Here is a 12,478-nt window from a genome sequence, read left to right as displayed (position 1 = left end):
ATTCGTCAATTTTGACGCTGCTTTTCCAATATAGATAAATGTTCTGCGTAAGCTTCTTGACGCTTTAAATTTTAAACATCTGAAGCATTCGAAGTTTTCTTTTTAATTCGCTCTCTTGTGACCATAGGCATAGTTAAAACTTTTGTGAGCCCTAAAGCCTGTTTTTTTGTCAACTTTGATAGGTTGTAATGTATTTGTTGGCGAGGTAGTTTGACGTCCGATGGCCCTAAAAAGGACCGGTGAGCTAAACTCTTTCTTGACTGAAGTTTCCAGCAAATGTGACTGCCTAAATTCTTCAGGGTGATCTTCTCTGGCCTGCTGTTGTAGCACCAGACTAATCACGAGGAAAACTACAACGTCTAAAGCGTTAGAGCTAGTTGCAGAGCTCTTGAGATCTTTACCAACGTCTCTTGGTGATACGCCAAAGACGTTGGTGTCTAAAGCACCTTCTTTTTTTGCAGAGCTCAGTCGTTTAGTTGATCTAAGGTGGGCATATTAAGTTCGTGATGCTTGCCCATTGTTGACTGTACCGTTTGCTTAATTCTATTTTTTCTTTTTATATTCACTGTTAGGATCGTTCAGCGCAAACATTGGAGAGGTTTGGTGACCCCTAGTTAAATGCGTAGAGTGAAAAGGGTTATTTGTGGTTGTCGGTAGTCGGCGTATCCAGCCTCATGGCGGGACTCCCCGCTCATGATAACTACCAGTGAATGGATGACTAGATTTAATAGTGGCCGAAAATGGTTGTAAAAATGTTTTTGTTGGCAAGGTAATTTAATCTTACATGGCCCCAAAAAAATCAATGAGATTGACGGGTAAATAGGGAACGCAAATATTGATGACTGCCCTGAAAAGGACCAGTGGTAATACTTTCAGTTGAACCTTATTATTCTCAATGATAAAGAGCCAGTTGCAAGTAGCTTGACTCTTACCCTCGGAGTCTCTGCGTATGGAGATCATACTGAAGAGAGGTACGCTGCTGGCAGAATACTATCTCGTTTTTGGGTTCCCCAGATAACCAACTGTGCACCGTTGGTTAGGGAAGTGGGCCGGAAGAATACATCTTCTGTCGGAATGCTGTTGAGACGAACACTGAGGAGAAAGCTAATAAAATTTCCAGCTGATGTGGCTGCCTGAACTCCTCAGGGTTGTTTTCTCTGACCTGCTGTTGTAGCAAAATCTACTCTGGTAGCATCAGGTCAGTTGGCAGAACGGCCACAAAACCCCAAATATTTAGAGTAGATTGTGCTCAGGCTAGACGTCTCCTGGTATTGCGCCAGAGACGTTGGAGTTCAGGATGCTTTTCATTCGTGGGACTCTTTTATCATGGCGGTTCGAGATGGAATACAACGTAAGTTGCTTTTCCATTGGAGAAGAGTGTTGTCGGTAGCCGGGAAACCCAGCTGCATGACTCACAACCTTATACTTGATGCACTGCGGGTGAAAAACTGTGGTATTCGGCAGTTTGCTGGGAGACGTTATAATCAGGCCCTCTTACTTCTATAGTAGGTAGCTTCTATTTTACTTCTACGCTACCAACCGGATTATACTGTAATAATATGGAAAGCTAGTGTATTTTTACAAAACTTTGAGCTTATTTATTGCTTCTGTTAGTAATTTTTTCAAGATAACATCTATACGAACACCATCTACAACGTAAAGAATCAGTATGCAAAATTTCAGCAAAATCGACTAAGTAGTTTCCACGGTTAGCGAAACGGGGACGTTGCTTTGTATATTAGTACAAAAACCAGATAAAATTGATAATCTCGTTGGTCTTACTTTTGGAGTATCTTGTGATGTCAACTGCGAAGTAGAAGGATCTAAGAATGTTGCAATAATACGATGTGATTGGTCAGAAATCATTATATTTCAAGCACTTCTTAGAAGATTGTATTGCTGTGAAAACTATATTAAATAATACATTTTAATTTACGTATGAGACAAAAATATAGTTTTTTATAAGAATAACTTGCAAGGTGATTCTTACAGACACACGCGCATGTATTTAACATCGATATATGGATTAACTTCTCTCTAGCCTCCTGTGCAGAGCTAAGCCGCTAAATATCATCACGCATTCAGAGCGTCGATTGGTGGTAGAAAAGGAAGGGCCTGAGGGAAAAGGTGAGAGCAAGCCACTGAGGAGCGGGTGATCAAAAAATCATTAAGATCCTGGATTGAGCACAGAGTGATCACCCCAATCGAACCCGAGGGAGCACGGATTAATCGTGAGTCAACTTCCCAGGGTGAGAGAGGCTCTAGAGTCCTGCACTCTTTTAGGCATTGGGTAGTAATTTTTAATCATAATTGTTTAATAACATAATCAATCAATTGATGTAGCCGACCCGACCGTTCATTTATTCAGAAGTTATATGCGTTTATTTGTAGTTCGGTATGTTATCGCGTTCACTTTATATTACGTTGACTTTCCAAGTGCTTGAGCACTTAACATTGATTCGCTCGTTTTGCGGCTTGCTCCCTATATCAGTGTTCGTGTCGCCGTGAGCCTCGAATCCCGTTGTATATCTGATTTCTTGGGCATTTTTACTTATTTTGCGTTTTGTCTTACTTAACGAATATGTTGTTTTTTTCTCTTGTTTATCTACGCAACGTATTAGTCGAAATACACAAAAACTGCTACGTCGCGTATGCACCGATCTATTAGTGAGAATTTTTATGTTGACGGTGCGATTAGCGTATTAGTTATATGTTATTTTGTATCAAGTGTAGCTTACACTTTAATTAACGCATTTATCGTCATTAGACCTTGTAAATATCCTGTACACTCTACACGTCTTGCAACTTCAGCCAAAGCTAACTGTTAAGTGACGACTTGCGTTAATAAATAAATAAAGTTTTTATTATATTTTATTTTATATAATATTTATTCCCTCTATTACAAAATTTCAAGACTCTTGAAAGAGTCATACTTAACAAAATTCGTCACTTAACAAAGATGACTATGAATTTCCTGGCGTTCGGAAGTGTCAAGTAATCACCGAAGCGAGTTGCTAAGTCTAAAAACATAAGGTCAGCAAGTACCTGCCCCATAGCATGTAAGACAAAGAAGTTTTAACGAAAGCTCCACGTAAGATGCATTTCTTCGTGCAGCGTTTTAGTTAGTAGCTTTCCACTGCTCATTGAGTGTGGTTCTTAATTCATTAAATCAATTCACAAATACACTATTCAAATCTTAAGAAACCTGTTCAGATTACAATTGTAATATTAAAATAAAAATATAAGTACAACAAAACTGTAGAGTGCCTCATTGAATAAATTAATAATACCAAAAGAAGAGTAATACCAACGGGTTTGGACAGAGTTGAAATGCTAAAATGATAATTTGATTGCATGTCATAAGTCGAAGTCACATATTGCCTGAAGTTACGACTTGATTGGTAACATGAAAAATGGATACCAGAAAGAAGAAAATAAAGATAAAAGTATCATAATACATACATTTCACAAACATAACATTTTTTCTCTTTTCTTTCCTATGAACTGGTAAATAGTTGGACAGTCTGCTAGTCCCGCGGCCTGTCAGAGACTGTGAGTCCCAAATCCACAAACGTTCAGTCTTTACCGGATGATGAACTTAAATAATTACGATTAAACATTTGACACTGACAGTGTAGTTTGTAATCTTATGTCTAAAATTTAACAGGGCTTTTCAAATTTGGTATCACCGTCCAAGTTCGAGCATTTGTGACGCATTGCTGTTCGTCGCTTCTATTCGTATGTTGTAACTATAACCTAGTAGTGTGTAAGCACGCTATCGCAAAGTCCTTTATTGAGTTAAGCCTTCCGACCCAGCGTAAACAAGAAGTCCATTGATATTTTATTGTAGCCATGTATGCATAGCGTTTAAAGTTCGAGTGTTATAATATAGAGTTCTACTCTACGCCATGTGTAATTCGAGAATATCATTTCTGTTGTCAATAAAAAAGGAATTTTTCCAAAATAGTGTCTGTTTGGTGGCAGAAACTTGTCCAACCCATTTTAAACATTAATTCACCCAATCCTGAAAATATACCTTTTTAAACTATTAATTAAATTCATTTAAAAATAATAAGACAATGTATTACACGAGATAATTATTTGTAGGCGTGACTTATTTTATCCCAGGTTTCAATTTGACAATTATTCAAGAAAAAGTCAGCGATAACAGCAATGTGTGTTAGGAGTAGCTTGATTAGCTAATATAGTTAGCTTGTGATATGGTATATTTTTCATAGTAAGAAAAATAATAAATAAACATGCTGAGGCAGGAACTAGTTGTGTTAGCCTGCTCGAGGTTTGGTAGGGGAGCTTTTTTCAGGCCAAATGGGTTAGGGGTCCAGAGTCCGATTTTTGCGGTAATAGTTCGATTGTGATGTAGTTATATTAAGTTAAAAAAATAATCGATAAATATGATGTAGCCGGAATTACGAGGGTTTACCTGCTTGTGGATGGAAAAGGGTGTTTTTTTTTTAATTTTTGAGGTTAGGGGTAGCTTGGTTATCCAATATTTTTCGCTGGTCATGCGGGATATATTTAATGACAAAAACAATGATTAATCAACATGCTGTGGCAAGGATTAATTGATTTAATCTGCTTATGATTTGGTAGGGGAGGTTTTTTAAAATTAGGCAGGTTACGGATCAAGAGTCAGATTTCTGCGGACGTAGCTTGCTTGTGATGTAGAATATATTTAGTTAAAAAAAAAACAAAAAATAAATATGCTGTTGTCAGGGTTACATGAGTCAACATGCTTGTGGTTTTGAAGGAGTGGTTTTTCAAGTTTTTAAAGTCGTTCATGGTCTGGTGTTTCTGAGCTCATACTTTTCATGTTTGAAAAGATGATTCAACAAATAAAAGAACTTATTTCGGTTTATCACCATAATATTTATTAAAAATGGTCCTCAATTATTAAATTTTTTTATGTCATCATAAAGTTGGTGACTAAAATCAGAGATTAGTAGGGAGATTGCCAATGCCTATGGTAGAGAGTGTGTCGCTTTTTTCCACTAATTTGAGCGCACCGTTGCAGCAGATCAGTCAAACTATACGCACGTTTTCAGCTGCGGAGATAAAGACCAAAATGTACGTACGATATGTACCTCATAGTGGGCGCAGGAACATGTGCGTATACATGGGTATAGCTATATATATATACATGTTATAGCTGCCTTCTGCGTGAGCTATCGGGTATCTCGGTTCTCCGCTCTTGCTGTAGCTCGCAGCTCCCGCACGCATGTATACCTCCTATATGTTCCCAATGCGCTGTGTTCCCTCAAAAAATATTTTGTGTTGAATGCTGAACAGTTATGAATGTTATTATGTCCGGTCAAACATTACTTGTTAAATAGGTAAGTATTAAATACTTGTACAGCTGAATCCCGCTAAATACTGAGTTTTTCCTCGTTTAAAATGACGAATTGAGTAATAATACCGTGAGTTCCGATATTTAATGTCAATTTTCGGATCTTTACTACAAAGTAATTATTTTTACAACTCGAATAATTTATGTTACTACAGCTACAAAAAAAAAGTAAATAAAATTTTTGTGGTAAATAACTATGTGCTCTTACGTTAAAAATTATAAAATCTTTGATGAATATTTGCCTATTAAAATTTTTTTAGTAACATACGTGCTCTTGGCTTTTATTTTAACGTATATTTCACAATGAATGACTTTTCTAGAATTTAAATGTTGTTTTTCGACACATGTAACCTTTCCAATCGAAATAAGTAATTATTAAAATATTCAGAAAAATAACAAGTATGCTTTAAGGTACTTTAACTTTGACTCAATTACTAATTAAGAAAAAAACCAACACTTAAACTTAAACCTTGGAGCTTCATAACAAACATGTATCACTTTAAGGACCAGTGCGCTAATAGTCGAGGCAGCTAAGTATCGCAACGTATATTTTTGCACTGATTACTCCCAGGTTTTGATATTACTAAGTATAAAATAATTTTAATAATTGTATTTCATTTTCATATTTACGTTGCGTAACAAATTCGCGGAGTTAATTCATGAGTTGGGGGATTTTCTTAGATTTAAAATAATTTTTGTAACAATATAATGCTTATAACGTGATACATGTTTATTCACATTTCATCCTTGTTTAAATGGATATACAACTATTATTGGTATATTTAAAAATTATTCAAAGGTAATGAAATAACTCGTTATAAGTTATTTTACGCCGGTTAAACAAAGTGTTATGATTAACACTTTCAAAGAGGACACACCTTTTATAACCTCATTAAAAATCACATAAAATATTGCTAAATAATAAATTGATTATCAAGTATCAGAGAAATTAATCAAAAATTTATTCTGGATGATTTTTCAATCAACAAATTGATAAAGTCGGTTGTCGCAGCACAACCTCTCATGAAATGCAGTGTTTCTCTGCTTTCCTTTTTCGAGAAAGAATACATGAATACTAACACTAACACATGAACACTAATACATGAACACTAACACATGAACAAAAATATTACTTGCTACTCCTTTTGTTATTTTTAATCAATTTTTTAATAAAAATTTTCATGTCCATCTCTACTCTCGTAGCTTGCATATGAAATACATGAATTTGTTATATATTCGTTCGTGTTCGTGAAAAAGTAAAAAAAAATACTTGTAATGAAGCACTCATTTGTTTGTCCCTTACATTATAATGATAAACTAAGTCACGATATATACATTTATTTTTATATATATGTTTATGAAGAGGTTACTTAGGCGGACAATTACATGAATGTAAGGGTTAGTATGAGGACAAAAGTGGAATTGTCTGTAAACATATATATGTAACTGTATACAAATGGAAATATTGATCGATTATTAAAAATATTAGATATAGATAATTGGTCAATAATATCTTTCACTTACGTACGTATATTTATGAAAATAAACAGAATCGCATGCAGCTGCACAACTACAATTTTAGTACCTGACCCATGAACATCTATAATAATAATAAAAAGATTAGCTTTTCCAAAAATAACTTCGTTACTTCAATGTCAGCCAAGTTTTACTTTTACTTGAGCCCTGAAGCTTCGTTATAAACATATTTTACTTTTAATCATGGGCTGGTCAGAGTTTGGGCAGCCTAGTTATCTATGACGCTGTGCGATTTTTTTTGCCTCGACATTCTCGGGGTTCAAATCTTGCTTACACCATAATTTTTTTTCCTTTTTCTTTCGACATGTTTTAAAGATACAACCATGTAATTTTTGTGGCCATAGTATTTATTTAAGTTTGATGTATACGATGTGTAATAAATACTTACTAGTTCTTTACGTCTTTTATCAACTAACAAACACATATATATATAAAATCTATAAAATTTGTTGTAATAATAAACAAGTACAATATAAACACTTGGAAAAGCTACTTTTAAGCAGGAAAATATTAAAACATTTTTAATTCACCAACGCTGTTTTAAGGTATTCAATGAGAGAATTTGTTATAGTGCAGGTTGTTCAGAGAAGTAAAAGGTACCATTAAATAAGATTGCTTACAAGTAAAATTATGTGAACGAACGATTTTATATATGTATTAGCTTTTGTGTGATCTTCTATGTGAAAATTAAATAATATGTATCAGTTCTTCAAACAAGGCCTAATAACAGTACCTGTTGGGTGGTGTGAAATTCTGTTAAAAAAATTAAAAAAAAACAATTAGTATTTAGCCAAAATATTATTTTTAACCGCCATGCTCATGATAGTTAAACACGGTAAAACATCAATATAGTAATAATTTTTGATGCATAACTTTTACTGTAATTTGGTACCCAACATTGTTTATATTATACCTCTTTATATTAAAATGAAATGTGCACATAAATGTATATATAAATTAGTTCATAAAAGATGTGACGCAAAAGTAAATATTTATTACGGATCGTATGCATCAAACGTAAAGACATACTATGATCACAAAAATTACATAGTTGTATCTTTAAAACGTGTCAACAAAAAATAAATGAGTAAAATGAAACAAAAGAAGAAAAAAAATTATGCTGTGAGTAAGATTTGAACCCCAAGAATGTCGAGGCAAAATATATCGCACAGCGCCGTAATAAAATATGTTTATAACGAAGATTCAGAGCTCAAGTAAAAGTAAAACTTGGCTGGCGTTGAAGTAACGAAGTTACTTTTGAAAAAGCCGAACTTCTTATTATAATTATAATTTTGGATGTTCATGGGTTGGCTAATAAAATTGTAGTTGCGCAGTTGCAAGCGATTCTGTTTATTTTTATGAATATATGTATGTCAGCAGAAAATATTATTGACAAATTATCTATGTCTAATATTTGTAATAATCAATCAATATTTTTATTTGTATAGTTTTATACATATATCCATGTATATATAAATATAAATTTTTATGTCCATCTCTGCTCTCGTAGCTTGCATATCAACTACATAAATTCACTATGTATTTGTTCGTTTTCGTGATAAAGTTAAGAAAAAATCTGCAATACAGCACTCAGTTTTCTGCCCCTTACATTATAATGACAAACTAAGTCACGATATACATATATATACGTATATATCATGACTCAGTTTTTCATCATAATGTAAGGGACAACAACCGAGTGCTGTATTACAGGTTTTTTTTTACTTTTTCACGAACACGAACGAATATATAATAAATTCATGTATTTCATATGCAAGCTACGAGAGTAGAGATGGACATGAAAATTTTTATTAAAAAATTGATTAAAAATAACAAAAGGAGTAGCAAGTAATATTTTTGTTCATGTATTAGTCTTATTTGTGTATTGTTTCTGGAAAAAGAAAAGCAGAGAAGCACTGCATTTCATGAGAGCTTGTGCTGCGACACCCGACTTAATGAATTTGTTGATTAAAAAATCATCCAGAAAAAATTTGTATTTAATATCTTTGATACTTAATAATCTTATTAATTATTTAGCAACATTTTTCATGACTTCACGCTATTATTACTCAATTTGTCATTTTAAACGAGGAAAAACTCAGTAGTTAGCGGTATTCAGATGTACAAGTATTTAATACTTACCTATTTAATAAGTTATTTTTGACCGGACATAATAACATTCATAACTGTTCAGCATTCAAAACAAAATATTTCTTGAGGGAACAGAGCGCATTGTTAACATATAGGGGTATACATGCGTGCGAGAACTGCGAGCTACAGCGAGAGCCGAGAGCCGAGAGACCCAAGAGCTCACGCGGTAGGCAGCTAAAACATATATATATATATATATATATATATATATATATATATATATATATATATATATATATAGCTATACCCATGTATACGCACATATTCCTTCGCCCACGTAGAGGTACCTATCGTACGCACATTTTGGTCTTCCCCTCTGCTGCTGAAAACGTGCGTATAGTTCGACTAGTCTGCCGCGACACTGCACTCAAATCAGTGGGAAAAAAGCGGCACACTCTCTACCATAGGCACTGGCAATCTCCCTACTAATCTCTGATTTTAGCCACCAACTTTATGATGTCATGAAAAAATTTCATAATTAAGGACCATTTTTAATAAATATCATGGTGATAAAACGAAGTACGTTCTTTTATTTATTAAATCATCTTTTCAAACATGAAAAGTACGAGCTTAAGAATACCAGACCACCAAGGACATGATATAAAGTTACTAATATAAAAACGTTGTTTAGCTCAATTATTAATGAGAAGCTGCTTTTTAACCGTCTATGATAGGCTGAAAGCCCATCACCTGCAGCATACAATTAACCAACCAGTAGGTTTAATAAAATACGATTGAAATGCAGCCTCTCATGAGCTTAGTGTTCGATACGTTTGTGCTGCAAAGATTGTAGTAAAGTTGAAAGAGATACACAATACTATTTGTAGAAATTGAACTTGGTCTAACTTTAACCTGGTTAACTTTACATTGTTAACACAGAAATATTTTTTTCATTAACGTATGGATATACTATGTTCTAAACTATAATAATTTTTGATATGCTTTTCTAGAAACCAAACCGTAACCATCAGTTTATGCTGTTTAATTTTCTTAACAATTTAAACACCTTTGTGTCAAATAATATGTATCTAAAGTCGATACTAAACAAATATGTACAATGAATATCTTACCTTAAGTTGATCGTGAAGACGTTCATTCCTTTCAGCTAAAGTTCGTCTTTCCTCAATAGGGTCAATGATGGATTCATCAGTGGCAAGTTCCTTAGTTACATCTCTATGAAGCATTTCATCCTCTCCATCTTCACCATCTTCCTCATTTTCTTCAACATGGTGATGATATGGTGTTGTGTTGGCTTGGTACTGCCTATCAGCCTCCTCTTGTCGAAGTCTGTAATAATACAAATAGAAAATTTTTACAAGTGTACCGAGATCTGGAATGGTAGAGCAAAGATTTATATATTTGGTTTACTTCAGTAAGTTGAATTCAAGTACCTACGCACAATATATAATTAGTTTTATCAAAGTACCTGGCAGCTTCAACTTCTTGCTGCAATCTTTTAGCTTCAGCATCTTTAGCTTCAACTTCAAACTGGATGCGTTGAACTTCTTCCTGCTTACTGCTTATTTCAGCCTCGAGTTTGGCCCTCTCAGCAGCCTCCATTTCGTGAGAACGCTCGAGTTTCTCCATCATCGCCGTCAATTCCTACAAAGAATTAGAAATAATTAACCATATTAACACTTTTAATAACGAAAATATTTATACGGAAATCAAGTAAGTAAATAAAACTCACTTTTTGCTGATCCTCAAGTTCTTCTTTAGCAGCCTGTAACTGTTTAAGCTGTTCTTCTAAGCGACGAATCATTTCTTGAGCTTCGTCCAATTTTGCTTGTCTCCTCTCCATTTCTTCAGCCATGCTACGAAGGCGTTCTTCGTATTCCTGTTGCTTTTTTTCAGCTCGTTCCCGAGCTGCTATTTCCATCTGTAGTTTTTCGCGTGCTTTTTCACGAGCCAATTTTTCTTCCTTTGCCTGGGCCTAATGGGCATTCGGTAATATTATCAACATTGCTTTCAACATTCAGTGTTTTTGTTAACGCAATTGAGTTCATAAGTCTGAAGCTATCAGGGACGTGTCAGCAGGGACATGAAAAACTAAGAAAAATAAAAAAAAGTTCCTGAACCTAAATTTTTTTTTTTTTTCTTTTAAAACGTGCCAACTAGTCACTGGAGATGTAATATTTTGTTAAAGCCAAAATATCGAATAAAACAAAATGTTAGTCATAAGTTCGAGGGTAACAAAGGTCACTGATATCATATCATAAGTGTCTTAAGCATCATCTTTACAGCAAAATATATAATACATTTAAAGAAAGAAAAAAGAATGCATACTTAATAAACTTTCCAAATTTAATATGGTACGAAGAAAAGGAAAGCATTTTTTATCGCTCTTCTGCCACTTTCGCAAAAGACGACCGAATGATTCTAATCTCTTGTCATGCCCCAACGGCTTTGACAGTACTTATCCCAACAGTTTTTAGTTTCCTAGGGAAAGTTTTTCATTTTATATTAGCATTATACCAATTTTTCAATCACTAATTTTTTCCTTAACTCGAAATGATCTGAAACTTTACTTGCTTATAATAGGGACATAATAACATTAAGAATCTAAAAACTGTCGGAATAATTACTGTCAAAGCTGTTAGGGTTTAAAAAATCAATGTCAAGTCACTATCGCGCTTCTGATCTGAGCTACCTTTCTTAGTTGCAATTTTTTTTCCTATTAGAATATTCTGTAAACAATTTACCTTTATAACAAATGAATTGTTTGGACTTGTTGATCTTATAGGGCAAAATAAAACCTCGATGTTAAGTAAGAACGAGAAAAATAGTGTGGATCGAATGCACAACCTCCTGTTTTCTAGACAGTTGCTCTACCACTTGAGCTACCGAGAAACCGTACATTTACCCACACCGCAGGTTTGGATAAGTTCTCACCTTTAATTTGAGCTGTTTTTACTTCCAGTTCCATTTTTAATAGATATATTAGAAAATCATTTTAATACTTTTAGATAAGTGAGAAATTTTAATATTAGATGTTTATCATCGCATCAGCACATATCGACGCCTCTTACGAAGAACAACAGAGCTCAGATTTTCCCATGTTAATTCAAATGGAAAAATTTGAGCTTCGTTGCTCTTCGTGAGAGGCATCGATATGTAGATGGCAGCACTTTTATATGAGCACTCTTAAAACTATTCATGTCTTTTTTTCAATAACAAATGTGTAGTACTGAGCCATATCTAGATTATAGACTCGATGGTGTATAATGATAATGGTATAATCTTTTTACCCCGAATTTCTAATAGATGAATTGTTTGGACTTAGTTGATCTTATAGGGTCGAAATATAATCTTACTTAACATCAAGATTTTATTTCACCCCATAAAATCAACAAAGTCCAAATTAAAATTTCTAATTTATTAAAATTTTTTACTTATCTACAAGTGTTGGAAACATTTTCTAATATA

The 12,478-nt window shown here is 33.9% G+C and overlaps 1 protein-coding gene across 4 annotated transcripts in view; it reads right to left on the bottom strand.

Annotated features, from left to right (window-relative positions):
• The window catches only part of Moe (moesin), a 236,779-nt gene that overhangs the window by 38,212 nt on the left and 186,089 nt on the right, over window positions 1-12,478 (bottom strand). For all 4 annotated transcript variants that reach the window (XM_089592508.1, XM_089592506.1, XM_089592505.1 and 1 more), the window contains 3 exons: window positions 10,743-10,985; window positions 10,479-10,654; window positions 10,123-10,339 (listed from right to left, as the gene is read on the bottom strand). In XM_089592508.1, the coding sequence (XP_089448634.1) occupies window positions 10,123-10,339; window positions 10,479-10,654; window positions 10,743-10,985 (636 nt within the window). The remainder of the gene's footprint in view (window positions 1-10,122; window positions 10,340-10,478; window positions 10,655-10,742; window positions 10,986-12,478) is intronic.

This window comes from Copidosoma floridanum, unplaced genomic scaffold, assembly GCF_036245765.1.
Source record: "Copidosoma floridanum isolate Cflo_tuat_1 unplaced genomic scaffold, Cflo_Japanese_pri ptg000018l, whole genome shotgun sequence".
Lineage (NCBI taxonomy): Eukaryota > Metazoa > Arthropoda > Insecta > Hymenoptera > Encyrtidae > Copidosoma > Copidosoma floridanum.
Note: the sequence above shows the minus strand (reverse complement) of the source record. Positions and strands in the feature narration are given on the sequence as shown.